This window comes from Paroedura picta, chromosome 8 (assembly GCF_049243985.1).
Source record: "Paroedura picta isolate Pp20150507F chromosome 8, Ppicta_v3.0, whole genome shotgun sequence".
In the NCBI taxonomy this organism is placed as follows: Eukaryota; Metazoa; Chordata; class Lepidosauria; order Squamata; family Gekkonidae; genus Paroedura; species Paroedura picta.
Window position 1 is genome coordinate 77,330,866 of NC_135376.1, and position 21,418 is coordinate 77,352,283.

Genomic DNA, 21,418 nt, shown 5'->3' on the forward strand with positions numbered 1-21,418 from the left:
AAGGAACTATCAGCTCAAGAGAGACAGCTGTTCTGCTCTGATTTTGTGCCATCTGATACCACTTGATTCATAATAAATCTGCAACAACTGGGTAGGAAGTCAGGAAAAAATATGAGATGACTCAAAGCCAACTGCACAACCAATACTACGGATGGATGACAGCTTTTAGAAGAAGAGCTGTTTTGCTGTACTCCACTTTTTATCACTTGAGGGAGTTTCAAAGCTGCTGACAATTGCTTTCCCTTCCTCTCCCCAAAACAGACATCCTGTGAGGTAGGTGGCGCTGAGACAGCTTTGAGAGGACTGCCACTGGCCCAAAGTCACCCCGCTGGCTGCATGTGGAAGAGCGAGGAATGAGCCCCAGTTCTCCAGATTAGGGGCTGCTGCTTTTAATCACTTTCTACCCAGGAACCACAAAGTCTTCTAATAGGGTTCTCGATTAACTATAAGGACACCCAACTGAACATCGATGTAATACCTTAAACCAGGAGTAGTCAACCTGTGGTCCTCCAGATGTCCATGGACTCCAGATGTCCATGGCATTTGCTGGCAGGGGCTCATGGGAATTGTAGTCCATGGACATCTGGAGAACCACAGGTTGACTACCCCTGCCTTAAACTATCTTAAAGACAGCCTTCATACATTTTGACTCACTGCCAAACTTGGCCTACAAGCCATATATGGTTACCTGCCATATCCAATTGTTGTCTGCTGCCTTCCTTATAACAGTTCCAGAAGGTCATTTAGTCTTCAGTGGGACGACTAGGCATAGATGTTGGCTGTGTTTGGTTGGGTGAGTCACAAGCATATGGTAGCATTAAAGCAACTGCAGGTTCAGTCAGGTTTCCTTCTGCTCCTTTGGATATTTACTGCACATCTCAACAGTTTCAGCTCGCTGGCTTGTGACAAATGTTTAGCCCAGACCTGAGAACATGAACTGAATTTTAGATACTTCTGAGTGCAGGGCTAAACAGAATCATACCCATTTCAAGTCAATGAGTATGTCAGACTTTCTCACCTTTTTTACCACTGAGAAACCCCTGAAACATTCTTCAGGCTTTGAGAAACCCCAGATGTGGCGCAATTGTGCAGAACAGGGTTGGGAAGCACAGCTGAGTACATGCCCACTCTAGGCCCCTCCCCTTCACACCCCCTCCAGGTCCATCATTAGCCATTTTGGGAGGGGGGCAGGTCAACATGACCAAATATGATTATATCACCTTATAAATGTTTAACACATTTTTAAAAAATATATTAAAAAATAACTAACTCCCACCCATTCAGAAAACCCTTCCAGGGTTATCATCCTGGGAACAGACTCCCTGCCACTCCCTTCGGCCTTTCTCTGGCTAGTCTGGTTGGTGCAACCTCAACATGGTAACCTCTGTTGGCAGAGCCACATGCAAAGGCAGTCCTGATGCCTTTTTTAAAGGTGAAAGAGGCAAGAGAGAATAAAACCAACACTGTGATAGAAGCACAGCCAAAACAATTTTAATTTGATCTACACAGCCCATCAGCTCTCCAGTGGCCAATCAGAAGCCCTGAGCAGCCGGAACCCAATCTGGCCTGCCCCTCCACAGGCCCCTTATTGGCCTACAGAATCCTGAAGGTGCTTCTGCCTCCTGCTCTTCCAAGATGGGAAAGGCTATACTTTAAATACAGATGGCTCAATAAGCAGACCTGAGTAACGCTTTATTAATCAAAAGGAGATGAGCTGCACCTCTGACATTTACATAGGTTTCACTACCCAACTACTCTGGGATATGATTACGAAACCATGTTGAGAAAGACTAATATGAATTGGGTCGATCAGGCTGCTGGAAAACCTCAACTGTGCTAATGGAAGTAACTGCCAGCCCCCAAATGCATTGCTTCATCTACGATAGTTTTTCTTCGTGTGCCTTCCGTATGGTGCACATACAGCACGGAGATACTGAACTGCAGAAGCCACCTCTTAGCTAATGAAGAGAACCAAGATGCTGTCAGACAACTATTCACTGAAAGAGAAACATCAAGTCAGTGCCATGGACTGCCTACGCATTCTCAGTAGAGTTGACAGAAAACAAACACCTCTTTGCTACTTACAGACAGCCTTGTGCCTGCTCTGCACACATGCTAGTCTGAGGAGGCAATGAGGTGAAACACTGTGGGGATGATACAGAGGACTATAACATTTCAGACGGCAGGGGTGGGATGGGATTACAATGTTAATTGAGAGGCCTCCTGCTGTCAGCCTCCCCAACCCCATACTTTCTGGCAGCAAGAGTGACAGTGGAAGAATTTTTCTTTTACGAAAATGAGCACCACAATATCACTCTGACAGAAAACCTTGAAGTGACAGATAGCTCTAGGAGTTGCCAGAAATTCTATTAGGGGATTCCTAGAGCGACCTATTATGTATGTAGACATTCCATACAAGAAGACAATATGCAAATGAAGGATTGAAATCCAGCCAATTGCAAACTGACTTGGGACTTTGGTAATAGACAGATCCATGGGCTCCGTTAAGGGCCAATCAGGTTCCTTAGCCTGATTGACCTGAAATGTATATAAGTTTCATGAGTTCTGCTGTTTTCTCTTTGGTATTTCTGACTGAAGTTTATAAAGAGCTGCTTGTTTTCGAAGAGTTGTGTCTGTGTCTACTGGACCTGCAGACTTAATACTATCCAATGTCACTTCCATTCTCCCCTCAGAGGTTACCTCACAGTGTACTCGGTGCTGCCCCCCTACCACGTCCCTGCCCTCAAAAATCCTGCCAGTTAGCAAGCCAGCCTTGTAATCTTATTTTTCAAAGTTTCCTTACCTCAGTAATTCTGTTAATGGGAAACTAGCATGACATACATGGAATGAGGGTAGACACAGCTGCTTAGGGGACCTTCTTTGAGAAGAAGGTAGCACAGGGAAGTTTTAAAGAAACAAACCTTCCCCTTGGATGTGCTGTTTATTTTGGGAAGAACAATAAAACGGTGATGCCTTCACGGTTGTCAAGTGGTGCCTATAGCCTTTAAAGGATCCTAGAGCTGCTTGTTCTATGGTTCCAGTTAAACATTGCTGTGCTATTCACACAAACTCCTGTAACGTTCAATTCCTAACCCTACTTTGTTCCTGTCTCCTTGTTGGCCTCTTCTCCCAGCCTCCAACAGGCATTCAGTTGCTGCTAATTCTTGCATAGTTTTAAATATGCCCTGCTCCTAGATCAGGCTATTTATGACCAGCTGGTGACAGATGATATTTGTGTATTGATACTACCATGCAAAAAAGGTGGGGGAGAGGATCTTTTTCTCAGTTCCAATAGAACAAACCAGTAAAATGTCTTGTCTAAGTCAGAGCTAGCAGTGCAAGACCCCCAAGATGAAGGAGGATTTTGCTTCAGCAACCTTCAACCCTGCTCTGTGACTCCAATTTCCAGCAGTCGCCTTTTTAATAATAGTAAGAGATGACGGGGGAAGGCGGGGGCTTAGTGGATGGCCTTTGCTGTATTCCACAGCTCCATTCCTTCCAATGCCTCTTAGGTTTGTAATCTTTGTGTCCTTTTAGCCTTATGATATGAGGGATACATTACTACCAAAACAAAAAACTTCCTGAAATCATTCTTCCACATTTATTTTGGGAACGAGGCTCATAAACGATACCTTAATTATGAGCCTTGTTTCAAAAATAAGGATGGAGGAGTGATTTCAGATTTTTTGTTTCTTGTTTGGGTAGCACTGTACCTCATCTTCTAGCATGGTACCTCATCTTCCAGAACTGAAATGTGATGCACAATAAAATCTATATGAATTTCTACCATAGAGATAACACACTGCATAAGAAGCAGTTAATAGCCTAAAATAACCATGCGGGAAGATAGTCAGTTTATTCAGACAGAGGGGGGAAATTACTGTCTAAAAATGACATCCTAGTGCCCTTGATTTGTTCTCCCTCAGTCACTGGCAGGATTTTTTATACCCTCTGTCTTTTTATAACAGTAGCAAACACTGAAAAGCTCAAGAACCATTATGGAAATTAAAGTACATAATGAACTCAGAAAGATTGCCCGGTCTAAATCTCTCTTCTTGGGGCAGAAAATCCCTGCTGTTTCTAACCAAGTTTGCCAAGCACAGGAAAGCTACTGTTCCTATACTTTGAAGATATTTCTGTCTTGAATTTGTTTGCAGATACAAGCAGCTCTTGATTAATACCTTCGGTAATTCCAACCACTGTCTCTCAAGACAAATACGCCTACTGACTGGAACTTAAATTTCAAATGCTGAAACTTTTAATGGAACTTTGTTGTTCTTGTTGCAAGGCTCGTGTTGGTAGAGCAGGAGGTTACGTCCAGTTTAATAATTAACACAATGGCAACCGGAGGCAGGGGATCATCCATTTGTCACGCCAAGACAATGTAGGTGACACAGTGAAGGGTGGCTGCCATTGTTGCTCTGCAGAAAAACATGCCGATTCACATTAGCGTTGCTACCTTTAACATGCCCGGTAGGCTTGGAGGAAACGTGACCACAGACACTGGTTACTGTGGCTTTGCAGTCTTTTAATGATGAAATCAGAGTCCAGTAGCACCTTTAAAACCAACGATGATTTATTCGGGGTGTGAGCTTTCGAGTGCAAGCACTCTTCCTCAGACTAAGAACTCCCTACATGACGGTGGGAAAATATATCGCAAAATTTAATTAGTTTACTAATTTAACAGAATTAATTTTTGCTATATATTCTCACTGATGTAGGGAGTTCTTAGTCTGAGGAAGAGTGCTTGCACTCAAAAGCTCACGCCCTGAATAAATCTTTGTTGGTCTTAAAGGTGCTACTGGACTCTGATTTTATTGTGCTACTTCAGACCAACACGGCTACCCATTTGAATCTATTTTAATAACAAGTGAATGATATTTGCCAGATGATGTTTTCCGCCATGCCATGACAAGCTCCATTTCCACACACTGAGCCTCTGAGAGGGACAGGCCATTTATTTCCAGACAACCCTGCTGCTGATACTCCGGGAATAATAGATGAATGCAAAACAGCACATGCAGGAAGAAGGAAGGAAGTAGTGCAAGGTTGGAACTGCCCCCCAACCCCCACCTGGCATTTTTCTTCTTCCTCAAAGCACTTCACAAACGCTCTTACAGCCCAGGAAATAGGGTTTGCAGTTCTACGTTAGGAAATTCCTTGAGATTTTGGGAGTGGAGACAGGGGAGGCTGTGGTTTGGGGAGGGGGGAGGCTCTCGGCATAGTTTAATCGTCCAGAGCAGCCATTTTCTTCATGGAAACTACTCAGTAAATTATTGTTGTTACTGTTGCGCACCACCCTGAGAAGGGCAGTATATAAATTAAATAAATAATTATCTTTATTATCTAGTGATCTCCAGCTGCCACCTGGCAGTTGACAACCTAAAAAAGCACCTCTATCCTACTGAAAAGCAGTATCCTCTTCAAGGGCAGGAGTACACAGACAGGGACGGATACCGACTGTAAACACAGTTTGTGTTTTGTTTTGTTTTTCCAAACTGATCTTCAGCTCAAACTCAAACAAGCATTCATGGGGAAAGAGAGCCTGCTGGACGTATGACTCACACAGGCCCCTCCTGTTTGGGAAAAGACAAATGAGTCCCAAACTCATAGCAGGTCTATTTTCTCCTAGCCAGAGTTTTACAGCTAGCTGCCTGCTTGTTTGTCTTCCTTCCCTTGCAGAGTGCACACAATAGCTGGCTTTTGAGGCCAAGAGAAAAGAGAGTCCATTCCCTGAGAGTTTATTCCCCTGTTCTTTCAAACTGTGTGTGGGAAAACTACTTCCCTGCAGTCCAAAGAGAGAAGACAAAATCTCCTGGCTCAGGTAGATTTTCTTTTCCAATGCCAAGCACTTTAGACCTCGCCTTGGACTGAAATTCTTGACAGTTCTCCCGCCCTGTGTTGTATACCTGAGCAGGCTGACCCTCAACCCCTACCTGGAGGGAAGATAACAAGATCGTTTTCAAAACTGGTCCAGAAAGCCATGACTCAATGTTCATATTATTCCCAGTCTGCAGATGCTCCACTGGCTGTCCATTTGCTACCAAGCTAACCTTATTCAAGGCGTGAGCTTTCGAGTGCAAGCACTCTTCTTCAGAGTTCATAATCTGAGGAAGAGCGCTTGCACTCGAAAGCTCACGCCTTGAATAAATCTCTGTTGGTCTTAAAGGTGCTATTGGACTCTTATTTTGTTGTGCTACTTCAGACCAACATGGCTACCCATTTGAACCTACCTTTAAAGTATTGGATGGGGGTGGGGTTGGGATACTCCTGGAGACCTAGAGTTGGCGCCTGGAGAGGACAGGGACCTCTGCGAGCTTCAGTACCTAAGAGGCCACCCTCCAAGCATCCATTTCCTCCAGGGGAACTGACTTCTGTAGGCTGGAGATAAACTGTAATTTGGGGGAGATGGGGGTGGGATCCCCAAGTCCCACCTGGAAGCTGGCATCCCAAGCTGATGCTCTGCCATGATAACTTAGGTCAAGTCAGCAGGGGCTTCTGGTGGTGCCAACCTGCAAATGGGCAATAAACTACATCCTGAACACGTGCTTCCTCTTAGGGCTCCTGTGTGTGTGTGTGATTGTGGCTCAATTTGCTTATCCCTTGCAGAAAACAAGCCTTGCCGTGATTTTTAAATGACGGGAAATAATGCTCATAAGGTACGGTCTGCCTTCTGTGTGACCTGTTCGGGAGAGCAGCCTGTCACTGCAGTTTTAAAATGGCAAGAGTTGGATCACCCCCCAAATGTCACTCTGACCGATACTTGTACTCCTCCCAGTCCCCGCCTGGAAGACATTTGCTCTAACACCAGTCAATTGGACACCGGTTGTGATTACCTACTGGAGAAAGATACTCCGTAATTGACCACATTTCCAGAACTGAATCAGGGCCCGGAAGGCAGGTTGTGAAACAGAACATTGGTTGCCCTGGATCCAATTAAACCCTTATCTTTGCAGCTATAAAATCTAGGGTGTTTTTCTTTTTCCAGTTTTAGCTAAAGAAGTGGTTTGGTTTTGAGAGCCTGAAATGTTATTTCTGGGGGAAGGGGAACTGCATGCAAACAAAAGCAAACAATCTTTGACATTTTAGAAGGCTGCATAGATTTCTCGTGTTAGTTTTTTGCAGTTAGCACATAGCTTCTCCCCCCCTCCTCTCAATGCATGAAATTAAGCCTGTGGGTATGGCTTAATGTCCCACTGAGAGGCAGAAGAGTTCAGTTCCCTCCAGGTCCTTTTGCATGGAAGCCCCTTTACCCACAGTCATGTGAAGCACAGATAATGGTTCTCAGAAAACAGATCACGGCATTCCGCACAGATCTAAGGATAACTTTCCCTTTCCCTTCCGACACAGAGAGCCTTGGCCCTTGAATTCTGATATCCTGAAAATCTTGTTCATCTCTGAGGTGCTGTTGGACTTGAATCTTGCTCTTTCCTTTAAAAGCACTAGGATGTGGACTGCAGAGGGTTTAAAAAACCTGCTGGCCCCATTGGTCAGATTGCACCTGTGTGCAGTTCTGGGGGCCACAATTCAAACAGGATGTGGACAAAGGTGGGCAGGAACAGAGGACAGCGACAAGGATGGTCTGGGTCCTGGGAGCCCAGCCTTATGAGGAAAGGCTGAGGGAATTGGGAATGTTCAGCCTGGAGAAGGATCTGTAAACCGAAGTTCTTCTGTCAGGCACTTGCTTGAGGCCAGGATACAGACATAAACATCATCCGGGCCCAAAGACATCCCTCGGTTGGTCGGTTGCAAGATCTACTTTAAAATATGTACTTAGTGATGTGATTACTGGATTGTTTAAAATGTTTATTGTGTGGTTTTAATGTTTTTTGTAAATTGTTGTGAGCTGCCACAGGACAGTAATGCTGGGCGCGGTGGGATAAACATTACAAGTATAAATAATAACTAATAATAAATATAAATAAAAGAGGATATTGAGAGGGCGTATGATTGTTCTCTCTAAGTATTTCAAAGTTGTCACTTGGAGGAGGGCAGCAGAGGATAAGGCCCGCAGTAATGGGTTCAAGCTACACATAGAATGGTACTGGCTAGATATCAGGAACAAATTGTTTCACAGTCAGAGTAGTTCAACAGTGGAATTTGCAGCCTAAGTAGGTGGTGAGCTCCCCCCCCCCCTGAGAAACCAGTGGTTTGGCCAAAGCCACGCAGTGAGTTCATGCAGGATCAGACATCTACTCCAGAGAGTGCCTGCTCCTACCTCATGCTGATAACCGCCATGCTGTATCACCAAACCATAAGATTATAAGGAAGTCGTTTCATTACTCACGGAACGCACTGACCTCCTCCAGTATTATCACAGCAAACTCTTTGGGCTCTCACCTGGCAGTCTTAATCAAATGTAGATCCTAACATACCATTTTGCGACGGAGTTTGTTTTTGTTATCAGTGGCTCAAAAGATCCAGCATCTTGTCACTCGCCTTCGGTTTCCTCGATGAGACGCAAAACTTAATTTGCAGAGTCCCTTCCCCTTTGGATCCACAAATTGGTTGCCACTCTCTTGTAGTGTTCTGCAGCACCGACTACTGCCTCGGTTTATGACATTAATTATGTGTTTGGGATTAGAGGCAACCGGAGCAGCAAATAACAGGAGGAAAAATAAGGATGCGGCAAGATGATGAATCTTAGTAAACTGTTCATGGAGGGGGGAGAGATGTGTTTGTCAGTATTTCCCTCCCACACTTGTCTCACAGATTGAATGGTCATATTCTATTCACAAAAAGTTTTAAAAACAAATCGGACTGAAATTGGGCAAAGTGCCGTGAGAGAACCGAGGAGCAAATTGTTGCCAACACAAACCTTTGCGCCCTCCCTCAAAAAAGGTCCAAATCCAAAACCAACAGTGATTTAAGTGGTCAGTCTGTCAACATCTGCAAGGTACTGAAGTGGCAGATTGCTAAAAGAGACCGTTCTCCCCAGGCGGCAAGCGATGCACTCCACTTTTGATGGCCTCCCCTTGTAAACAATTGCCTACAAACAACCTATCAGGAAGCACAAATGTTCTGTTCCCCTACTGTGTGGATTTGCAGGAAGTTTCTTTTTAACGCCCGGGAGCGCAATCAACTCAGCTCAGATCATGCGGCATCGCTGGTAGAGGGAGGGGGCAAATATCTGAAGCACAGCCAAGCAGGAGGAAAGAGTCTCCCCCCCCCCCCCGACACACACACACATCTTTTAGAATTCTTTTTTGGTCCTAGAGATATTTATAGTATTTCTGATCACAGACAGGAGAAAGAAGACCAGAGTCCTGAAGAAAACTGTCCATTTAATAGAGACTGAATGTGTGGAAATGGACTTTTCATGGCATGGAAGAAAATAGCATAATCTGATAAAGAACATCCTATTAAGCCTCGTTTGAAAGGACATCTCTCTCTCCAGACACCTGGCCACCCTAATAACAAAATTCTTCCTCCTCTCCCGGTTCTGTAATTTCCCCTATAAGTATCGCCAAGATCATTTCCTTTCCACGTATCTGAGTAAATCAGTCCTGGCTCACAAAAGCTCATACTGAAATAAACAGTGAGCTTTCAAGTGCATGAACTCGTCCTCAGACACTCAAAGGCTCACCCCTTGAATAAATCTTTGTTGGTCTTAAAGGTGCTATTGGACTCTATTTGTGTTGTGCTGCTTCAGACCAACACGGCTACCCACTTGAAATAAACAGTCTTCAAGACTCCATGGGGCTTACCGTTTCCTTTTGTCACTGGGGAAACACACAGGGAGTGAGACAGGCAGGGTGTTTAGGGAAGTGCTGCCCATCAGGAGCAGCAGTTTGGGTATGGGGTAGGGGGAGCTAGTAGTAGTGGTGGAGGGGAGAAAGGGGATTTCCCCCTCCCCATTAGTCACTATGCCCCCCCCAATCTAAAAGGAAATGAAGAATAGTTGTTTTGTGTTCTCTTTGCATTCAGCAGCCCTTATCCCCCCCCCCCCCGTCAATTATTCTTGGTGGAGCAGGGCCAAACTTGCCTTGCAGAAGACATTATCCTGGTAGCATTGCTCAAAATGACTGGCGAGAAGTCTTTTTTTTCCTAGACAGGGACTTCCTTCAGTAAGTAAGGACCAAAATTCTATAATGCTTCATCCCTCTTATTTAAAGAGGATACTGGATGTATGTTGTGGATGCTACCACCAACTTACATTGAACTAGGTTGACATTATAAAACCCTGAACACTCAGAGCAGTGTAGTTCTGCTTTTTTTAAGAACAGCAGCAGTACTAGCCAGCCCTCATCCCATTCCTTGGGGATAAAATATCCCAAATGCAGCGAACAAGAAGATTCCCTCTGGAGCATGCAATTAATTTCAGTTTTTAAACAGGCATTCCTACGGGATATGCTGAACCTGCATGGAGGGAACAGATGCTTTCCATAGTGAATTTGCAGCCCAGGATTACAAATCCATGGGCAATGATTAAGAAAAAGGAGGCAACCAATACCACAATTCTATGTAAAGTTACTCCAGTCTAAACTCATTGTAAACAAAGGACTTAGACTGGAGTAACTCTGCAAAGGACTGCATTGTAAATTACTGTTATTACATTTCCTTCATTTATAACTTGGCTTTCGCCCCAAGAGGGACCCAAAGCAGCTTATATTTATCCTCACAACAACCACTTTACAAAGAAACTTGTGCGTAGTGTTGGAAGAAGTGTGAATGTACACGAAAGCCTATACCTTGAATAAAAGTGTGTTGGACTCTAACATTGTTTAACAACAACCCAATAAAGCAGGTTAGGATGACAGTGTGTGTGACTGGCCCAAGGTCACCCAGCAAGCTTTCATGACAGAATTTGAATTTGAACCAGGGTCTCCCCAGTCCCTAATCCACCACTCACACAGGTCCTAAGTTGCCTTCCCATCCCCACCACAGAGAATTAATTAAGCCTCTCCTTCCAAAAGCTATACCCCAAGGTGCCCTTTTACATTGCAGTATTAGTGCTGGCATGACACAGCTTTCCTCTGCAACATTTTTCTTTATAATGGCCTGAAGCTGACCAAACCTACAGTGCAAATCTTAACACAGTTGTTTCCTTTGACTTCCATGGACTCAGAAGGGAAGGACTGTGTAGGCAAGACTAAGGTTCCCAAACTCCAGATGGGCCAGGAGATCTCCTGGGATTACCACTGATCTCCAGAGAAAAGTGCTCCGTTTCCCTGGAGAAAATGGCTGCTTTGCAGGGTGGACCTGCTAAGATCCCTCTGCTCTCCAACCCTGCCCCCAGGTGCCACCCTGCAAATCCCTGTGAATTTCCCAACCTCCAATTTAGGACTGTATGGCTCTTCTTCTACTGCAGCCTTTCTCAACGTTTTCATCATTGTGAAACCCCTGAAACATCCTTCAGGCTTCAAGAAACCCCAGACGTGGCCAAATTGTGCAGAATAGGGTTGGGAAGCATAGCTGTGGACACGCCCACCCAGGGTCCCTCCCCTTCCCATCCCCTCCAGGCCCATCACTGGCCAGTTTGGGAGAGGGGGGAACAGGTCAACGTGGCCATATATGGTCATCTTATCTGATAAATGTTAAACAAATGTAAAGAACATTAAAAAATAATTAACTCCCACCCCTTTGGCAAACCCTTGCAGGAAACCCTGGCTGAGAAAGCCTGTTCTACTGAAACACACAGTTTTCACTCAAAGCTGACAAGGAGGAAAGCAATTTTGACTGTTCACTTCTCACCAAAAGAAACGCTCAAGATCCTGCTGATAGATTTGTGCTTATTAATTACGTGCTGAAGGGGAGCCTGCCCTGAGGGCGTGCCATGTCTTGCGATTGCTATCCTTTTCACACCATTCTTGTTTTAAAAAACATTGCTCATAGGGAAAATGTCAGAGGAAGAGAAGCCGTATTAATGAATACAAATTGTATCGCTTCATTCGACAGGTTTGTTTGAGCTTTCTCATAAAGAACAAGAGAGCTTTAGGATATTACCGGTGGACGCAAGGGGCTCTTTCTCAGCTCACGGTCCCTTCAACCAGTTCTGAACATGCAGCAGCGTATTAACTGGTGAGCACATCCATGAAGCTTATACAGCTGTTTGGTTATAAAAAATGCTGTATGAAGGATGTCGCGATTAATACTAGCAACAAGAAAAATCCCAGTGGAATGGTCGAAGAAGAGTCAAAGGGAGCAACCCAGTGTTGTAGCAGTGCTGAAGGTCAGCAGGTAGGGGGCAGGGTCCTGGAAGCCCCAGGACAGCAGGGCTAAACCTTTAGAAGTAAAAGCAAGTTAGAAGTGCAATGCATAATATTCTACATACTACCCATATAAAAGAGACACTGAGCAGGAGGTTGGATTAGATCGCCTGTCTGGCTCCTTCCAACTCTGTGCCCACTTTAAGTCTGTTAAATGCAGAACACCACTGAGTGAGGATCAGTCAAATTATTTAGGAGAATGTGAGAAGGACAATAAGCGATATCTGTATGGATGGCACAAGGAAAAGGTGGCCGTTGTTTTCCCAAGAAGAAGAGTTGTTTTTAAACCCCGCCTTTCACTACCCAAGGGAGTCCCGGAACAGCTCACAAACACCTTTTCCTCCCTCTCCCCACAACAGGCACTTTGTGAGGTAGGTGGGGTTGAGAGAGCTCTGACAGAACTGTTGCATAAGATCAACTCGAAAAGAACTGTGAGTAGCCCAAGCTCACTCAGCTGGCTGCATGTGAAGATGTAGGGAATCAAACCAGGTTCTCCAGATTAGAAGAAGAGTTGGTTTTCCTAAATCAGTTATATTACTGCTCTGTGAGAACAGAACTATCAGGGCTGTGACTGGCCCGAGGTCACCCAGCATGTGGCCGAGTGGGGAATCAAACCTGATTTGCCAGATTAGAAGCCGCCACTCTTAGCCACTATACTGCTCTTAACTACAACACCACACTGGCTCCCGCTGCTGTTCTTTAACCATTACACCATGCTGCAACACACAATTCTTTTGGCGTATGTGCAAATTAGACCTCTGTGGTGTGTTGTCCCCCCACCCTATACTAATGTTTTAAACTATAGCCTGGAGGTTTCCTGGCTGTATCTAAGGTGGGCCGAGGTCAGCAGGGATATGATGCCTCTGAGTTCACCTGCTGAAGCTGCTGTTTCCTCCAGGGGAGCTGCTTTCAGTAATCTGGAGAGGTGTTATAATTCTGGAAGGAATCCAGATGCTACCTGAGGCTGGCTACCCTACCCCTTTTTCCAAAAAGCTGTTGCAATGTTTTCAACTGATGGCTCAGAATCTGCCTGGTTTCCTCTGCCTCCAACCCAGCTTTTTTTCTTGTTCTTTGTTTGCATTTTTTAAAGTATCATATGCAGGCCCGTAGCCAGAATTTTTTTGGCGAGCCCAGTGGAGCTCAGCTCATCACTATTTATTTTCTTTATAGTTTATTTACACTTTATTATTTATTTACCAATATTCTACTTGAGGCACAAGGCAGATTACATTGCATAAAAATGCAATCAAATAGCAAGCGAGATCTAGCTCTCTGTCTCTCTCTGACACAAAGATGTAGATGAGTCTCTTCCTCGTTGGCTTTTAAAACAGGACTCATCAGCCCTGCTAACTAGCGATTCTGTTCTAGCCAACTGCATAGAGCAGACTTTCTCAACCAGGGTTTCATGAAGCCATTTTGGGACTTCTTTGGGTAGTGAAAAGTTGGGTATAAAAAACCTAGCTCTTCTTCTCCTGAGCCCCAAATCAGGGCAGAAGCATACGCTCCTAAACAAGATGCAGAGTGCACCACTTGGATTAGGTTTTTCCTTCTTGTTTTATATCTTCCAGGCATTTTCACAGATTGTCTCTCGTCGCTAGCTGCCTTTTCAGAATAGGACAACTTGTTACAGGGAAGTTTAAGCTTTAATTGGTATGTTGGCTGCAAAGGGCTCAAATCTCTCACTAGCCACAAAACACAGCCTCTTTGCTAACAAATCTGTGCTTTAATCGTGTTGCCATCCAAAAACAGCTAGTGGACACCTGGTTAATCCCCCGTCTTTATAGCAGTATAAACAATTGGGCCAGATTGTCTACAAACAGCACTCCCTGGGGCTTTAGCACACCGTAGCAGGAGCCAGCGGATGAGTGATGCCCTGGGGCAGCCCTGTAGAGGTAGCACCAATTGGCAGGTCGGGGACACATACAGAGCTAGAGATGCAACTGGAGGCCTCGGGGTTGCCTGGCCTGACAACCTGCTGATCTGCACGTGTCGCCGAAAGGAAGCTGTTGCGAGGGCAGCCCCCAGCAAGAAGTCCTACAACCGGAGTAACAGCGCCAGTTGCGTTCTGCTAAAGGCCCACAAATGCTTAAACCAGTCTGTACCAAATAAAGCAATTTATGCGGGCTTGTCTGCTTGGCAGTGAGTTTGTGACACTTGGGGGATGGGGAACTTTAATGTTCCCGTCCCCCAAAGGGGCCACATACACCTATGAAAGTGAGAAGGGACTATTTCACTGACACGGCCATCCCAAGCAGAGTTCAACGCACTTAGGAGGGTGCAATTCAGCTTAGGATGGCCTCACATTTCTTCAGCTGCTCCATTATCGGAAATGTAGGGCTGTCAAAGAATCAAAAGTCAGATCCAAATCTTTGTGGGGACTGGATGCATGGCAGTTGCTCCTGCAGGCATTTCCTTACTGGCTTCATAGCCATTGTCACAATATGTGTGAAAGCAACATAAATGTGCAACACTGCCTTAAAGCAAGTTACCCCACTGCTCTATCTAGCCCAATACTCTGTCCTGTGATGGAAAGATTAATTTCTAGTTGTCTTGCAGCCCAGTTATTTAAGATCTTTCCTACTGAGATTAAACCCCTGCTGCATGCAATAGCATGCCCTCTGCTGACGAACTATGGGCTGCACATGCAACACTGTCTGTCTATCACTGAGAAGCAGAAATACTCCAGCAAAATGGAAAAGACAGGATGAGAGAAGCAGAGAACGCCAGACAAAACCCCACCAAAAAATGCTCCATTCTGTCAACCAAGAAATATTTGGTCATAGCAAACGGGATCTTACCCACTATCTCATTTTCTTCTAGGTTGATGTTTTCAAGAGCTTTCAAAGAAGTCAGCTGCTCTGGAAAGTGCTCAAATTTGTTTCTAGAAAGGTTGATGACTCTCAGGTGTGACAGGATCTGAACTTCCTCCGGCAGCCGATGGATGTAATTCCCTTCCAGATTCAGTTCTGCATTTGGAAAAGATGACTCATTGTGAAAAAACTGACCTGTTTAGGAAAAACATCAAGCCAAACCCACCTTTGCGACAGGCTGCTGATGAAGGAGATTTCCCACTACTGCCCAAAATGAGCATCTTGAGGGGAGTCAAAGGACTGCAGCAAGCGGGGAGGAAATTGGCAAAAATTCTTCCATAAGCAAAGATTGTCCAGAAGATTCAAGCCAATGCTTTGGTTGGCAAAATGCAAAACCAAATGAATGGCAGGATAGGAGGAGCTGCCTACTAGAGGCATGGCAATGAAAGGCCTCTCTGCAGAAAAATTGAGGGACCAAAGACCTCCAATAGTATCAAACTTTAAGATCTGATTACATGAGAACCTCTTTCTACTCAGTACTACAGACAAATGGAAATATCTGTCCAACAACAGTCCTTCTGTAGCATGCAAGTGTTTTGCAGAATTTCAGACTGGAGAGCCAGGAATTTACACAATTAGGCTTAATGCCTGAACAAACAAAGGCAGTGAATCTGCAATGAGTTCAGATTTTAAGGAGTGCTAATTAATAACATTCCTCTCTAGGAAAATGCTTTGGAGAGCGGGAGAGAGGTTATGTCTCAATGTGAAAACAATAATGTTTCCCCCTTATTTTATGGCTGCTCGGGGTCGGTGAGAGGGACAATGAAAGGGTAGACACATGCTACAAGTTATATCTAAGATTAATTACAGCTCAATACGTCGGTGTTCAGTTGGGATCTCTTGGCCATTTAAAAAAAATCTCTATTCCAAAAGCAATATATCGATGTTTTTTTAAGGTAGCTTTGTTCCTTGTTGAACATTTTCTCTAATGAGGAGTCTGCAGAAACCTCTGAACACCGGTTTAAAGGGAATGTTACCTGTGATATGTTTAAACTGTTCATTATTGAACACCATTCATTATTAAGCACTGTTTTGAAGAGAAGTCACAAGGCTACCCAACTGGAATTATACAGCAGGAATTACTGCTTGCGCTCTAAGTGCTAAACGCCCTGATTCAAGAGTACTGCTCTGTGAAACAGATCGAACGACAGGGAAGGCAAGAAGAATAGCACGCCTGAAAAACAGGCAATGCAAACGACAGACTCAATCCTATAGGACAGCAAGATAAGGACACAGTGACAGAACCGAATTCCTTACATCAGAATGCTAATGAAGAGATCACATTTGGGAATGCTCCGCTAGGTCAGGGGTGGCCAAATGGAGGCTCTTCAGATGTCCATGTACTACAATTCCCATGATCCCCTGCCAGCACTATGCTGACTGCAGTCCATGGACATCTGGAGAGCACTGTTTAGCCACCCTTATGCTAGGTTGAAAACTCTCTACAAATGCAAAACCAGCACTGGAAGGTGAGGGAAAGGTAGAACTTTCTTCTTGTGCTAGGTTTTAAATTTTTAATTGGTAGTGAGTTTTTTAAAATAAAAATGAGCAGGAATCCATCCATACCCTGCAGTTTGAAGTAGAGCAGTCTACTCTCCTGTACACGTGGAAGAAGAAGAAGAAGAAGAAGAAGAGTTGGTTCTTATATACCGCTTTTCCCTACCCGAAGGAGGCTCAAAGCGGCTTACAGTCACCTTCCCTTTCCTCTCCCCACAACAGACACCCTGTGGGGTAGGTGAGGCTGAGAGAGCCCTGATATTCCTGCTCGGTCAGAACAGTTTTATCAGCGCCGTGGCGAGCCCAAGGTCACCCAGCTGGTTGCATGTGGGGGAGCGCAGAATCGAACCCGGCATGCCAGATTAGAAGTCCGCACTCCTAACCACTACACCAAACAGGCCTAATTTTAAAAATATCAGTGGAAAGGTGAGGAAAAAACATTCTGCAGTTATAACCTGTAGGATTTGAGAGTTCTACCCTGGACAACCCAGGCTAGCCATTACATATGTAGGCACTGAACTGTGTGTACAGGTATTCCATTGCAGGCATCGTAGCCAATCAGCGGCGTCCTACCCTCTCATGTTAGCCAATGAGCTGTTGCCTTCAAGGTCCAATCACAGGCCTCCATTAAGGACTGATCAGGGCCCTCTGTGGGAAGTTTTGAGTGTATATAAGCTTGCTTTGCTCCCAGGTTCTCTGTTCATTGTCTCTGGTTGGAGTTGTGTTAATAAAGAGCTGTTGTTTAAAGAAACTTCGTCTGTGTCTTGCCGAATCCACAGATTTAATTCTAGCCTGGTCCCACCAGAAGCTAAGCCGGGTCAGCCCTGGTTGGTGCTTGGAAGGGAAACCATCAAGGAAACCCAGGATGGCTACACAGATGCAGGCCATAGCAAACGACCTCTGCTACCTTGAAAACCTTACAGGGTCGCTGCAAGTTAGATGGGACTTGATGACAAAAGGAAAAAGAGAGGAAGCCTACTTTGATGAGGCTGGTACTACCTGACTGATGCCGACACTTGACCGTAATCAGCACAATGTTCTCCTGTGAACAAAGACCATTTCTTGATAGAAACAGGTGGATAAGAGCATATCCGCTGTTCAAGAGGTCAGACTGGTTACCCAGAGCTGCCCACATAACTGCTCATGGTGCTGGCTATGGACTTTAAAAATGTGAAACAGTGAGCATTAGATTTAGTACTGCTTCACGTCTTGCAGCATCCATGTGATAGGCATGTCGCTGCCATGAGATTGTGTATCAGGAATTCCCATCTAAGAACTTTACTCCCAGGCTGGGTTAGTATTGCGATCATAGCATGTGAGAAGAAAAGGCTTCAGCCCTCCACTCCCGAAACAGCCCAGAAGGGAGCCAGCTTGGTGTAGCGGTTAAGAGTGGCAATTTCTAATGTGGCAAGCTAGGTTTGATTCCTTGCTCCTCCGCTTGCAGCCAGCGGGTGACCTTGGGCTTGTCACAGCCATGGTAAAGCTGTTCTGACCAAGAAGTAATATCAAGACTGTCTCATCCTTGCCTACCTCACAGAGCGTTTGTTGTGTGGAGAGGAAGAGGAAGGCGAATATAAACCACTTTTAGACTCCTTTTGAAAGAGAAAAGCGGCATATAAGAACCAATTCTTCTTCTATACTATGATTTTATATTTTTTATTGTCAGTTAACACGTTGTTAACCACCTGGAGTGTATAGGAAGGACGGGTTGTAAAAATAAAGATTTATTATTTTATTTATTATTACATGCAAAAATGGCTCTCTGGGACCATTTAAACTCAGGGAGACAGTGCTGGTTTGAATCTCCTTCTCCTTGCATGCCATGGTTCTGATCCGAACCCTGCCTGTGCAGGCCTGGGAATTAAGCAAAGAACTTTCAGAGCAAGTCTGTAGAAAGCCCATGTAGGAGACCCGTGGGGTTTATAGCATTCAAATCAGCACTCAAAGCACTAACTTAGGCCCGTGTTTTTATCCGTCTAATAGGCTATTACAAGGAGCCTCATTAAAAACAAGGAAACAAACAATTTCACAATACCACCAGCATGGAGAAAATTAACCTATGCTAATTGTCGGCATTTGCTGTTGTATTTCCCTTGATCGAAGCACAGCCATTTCTTTTGTGCCGTTAGGGCTACAAAAACCTGAAGTGAAGCTTTTATTTAGCCTGCGGGAACAAGGATACCCTTTGTTCCCACCATAGGAGTTTTTACACACTTCACAGCTGTTCAGTCCCAGCATTAGGTGGACCACATACTAAGTACGCACACCCTCTCTCTGTGTGGATACTTCACCATGTACTCAAGTACCATCGCCCTTTTCCTTTGCAGAACAATAGCGGCATAAAGTCTCACAAGCGGAAAATGAAAGCGAAAATGGGTTTTTAGAATGCTCCTCCCACAGGTAGGGATAAAAGTGCGTCCAGATCTCTTACTGATTCTGCCTTCCTTGTGCAGAACAAAGGAGAAGAAGTGCAGTAAACCCTTGGCCACTTCCGTACTGTGCTCACTGATACCAAATTATCACTTGTTTATAAGAAATTACCTCCTGCCACAGAGAAGCATTCTATGTTGATACTTGCTGACTGAAATGGTATTGAGAAAGAGGTTTACATCCTCATGTATTTATTTACGTCGTTTATACCAGGCTTTCTCAACCAGGGATTCATGACACCCTTAGGATTCTTGACAGCTCTGGATAGGTGGGAATTAATTAATTTTGAACATATTTTTTTAATGTGTTAAACATTTATTGGGCGATTTGACAATATATGGTCATGTAGACCTGCCCCACCCGCCAAATGGCCAATGATGGACCTGGATGAGGTGGGAAGGGGAGAGGCCCTGGGTAGGCATGTACACAGCTATACTTCCCAACCATATTCTGCATGATCGTGCCACCTCTAGGGTTTCTCAAAGCCTGAGGAATGTTTCACAGGTTTCTCAACGGTAAAAAAAGTTGAGAGGCTGATTCATACTCTTATTTCCCCTTGCCCCAATGGGAACCCAGGCAGCTAAGATAATCTTTCTCTCCCTCATTTTTCCCTCCCAATAATCCTGAAAGGCATGTTAGGTTAAAAGCATGTGAGTAGCTCAAGGTCATGCAACCAAATTTCGGTTTAGGGTTGCCAGCTTTGGGTTGGGAAATACCTGGAGACTTTGTGAGTGGAGCCAGGACTGAGCAGGAGTAAAAGGCAATGGAGCCCACCCTCCAAAGCAGTCCAGAAGTCCCAACACCCTGCCTTTTCCTAACAGAAGCTAGGTCTTAAAAGTCTTGTATTGGCTTAGCAAAGGCCACTGTGGGCATTAGTTTCTTAAAGCAACAGGTGCAGCTTCGGTTAATTTTTTTTGGGGGGGGGTGGGGGGGGTTAACTGCCAATGCATTTTTATCAGATTTCAGATATCTCTGCAAAGCTGTGGCATCTCCCTAGTTTGTACAATGATGTGTCTTGTCAGATTTGGCAAAGGTGAAAATTAGATATATTGACTATCGCACAACTTACAGCTTGCATTTCAGCTATGGGAGAGACAAGGGAGGTGGGAAATACAATATAAATGCCACCAAAATATCCATAAACCACACCAGTTCTGAGGCTCCACTCACAAAGTCTCCAGGTATTTCCCAACAAAACCAAGCATACGACAAAATCAACAGCACTAAAAAATACCAATAAAACTGCCAATATATGTAAGCCATAGCATAAAAAGCATATAAAATATAGCGGTCTACAATGATATTGATAATACAGGCCTCAGGATAAGATCAGACCATAAAATAACAGAAAGATGGATCCTCTTGGATAAAGGCCTAGGTCAAAGTAAATGTTTTTGCCTGGAGCATAAAAGAAAATAAGCACCAGTCACGCCTCAAATAGGAGGGCATCCCATAAGAAAGAAAGCAATCTTGTTTTCTTTTATGAGTGGATTTATCTCATGTTTCCCCTGAATAATGCTTTTTCTCGTTATTTGGGAGCTGTTGATGCTGTGGAAGCTGGGATCCCTCAGGGCTCAGAATCCTCTTATCCACGGATCTTTATCTTCCCTTAGCGCTGAGTAGCTGGTGGGAGAGAAACCACTCTTGATTTATGTAAGTAGTGTATAGCAACCAGTCTTCACACGTGGAAAGCATCTGCTTCATGTTCTGCCAGATTTCTTTTTCGAAACAGTAACTGTCCTTGCTTTTTAAAAAGCCAAATACCTTATTACTATTAAGGGCTTTCTCCAGCAGTAGATCCTCTTTGCTCTTTAAACAAAGGAAATTCCACAGTTACTTAGAAGAAAATAGATTTCAGACAAGAAGGAGGTGAGAAAGATTTGGCTTCTAGGCAAAACAGAGATGGATTAAGTTCACCAACTCAAAATGGCAGCCAAATGGCTGGTGTCCATAATATTACTGTTGGGCAATAATTATGCAGACCCTCATCTTCAGCAATGATAAAGATATACAGGTCAACTATTTGGCCTAACTTACATGTATCAATTATTGTTTCCCATTAAAATGCTCTTCTAAGATTTTATGTACCTCAATCGCTTCTGCTTGAGAATGCACAGTCCCCAAGTTATGGGTACATGGAGCTGCTATTTGTTCGACCCCACAGTCTCCTCACAGACCGACCTATCTGCCTCGTTTTCATCCCACTTGTCTTCCAAGGACAACATGTATAGTTCATCATTTTTTCACCATAAAGGCCAGTCCGGGTCTTAACACTAACCAGGTAAATCTGAGTCCAAGGGTGAGCCATAGGGATGGTTGTCCAGCGAGCTGGTGTCGGGAACCAGGAAGGCAGAGTCCACAAGCTGAGTCAGACCAGATACCAAATATGTAGTTGAGAGCCGAAACCCAGGA

At 44.5% G+C, this 21,418-nt stretch overlaps 1 protein-coding gene across 7 annotated transcripts in view; it reads right to left on the bottom strand.

Annotated features, from left to right (window-relative positions):
• Nucleotides 1-21,418, bottom strand: part of LRRC20 (leucine rich repeat containing 20) — a 109,967-nt gene that overhangs the window by 41,562 nt on the left and 46,987 nt on the right. For 5 of the 7 annotated variants that reach the window (XM_077350484.1, XM_077350481.1, XM_077350479.1 and 2 more), the window contains one exon: nt 15,008-15,175. The exons of 1 other annotated variant lie outside the window; for it this stretch is intronic. In XM_077350484.1, the coding sequence (XP_077206599.1) occupies nt 15,008-15,175 (168 nt within the window). Of the gene's footprint in view, nt 1-11,960; nt 12,225-15,007; nt 15,176-21,418 lie in introns of those variants that run through there. One more of the 7 variants, XM_077350483.1, reaches the window with a different exon arrangement.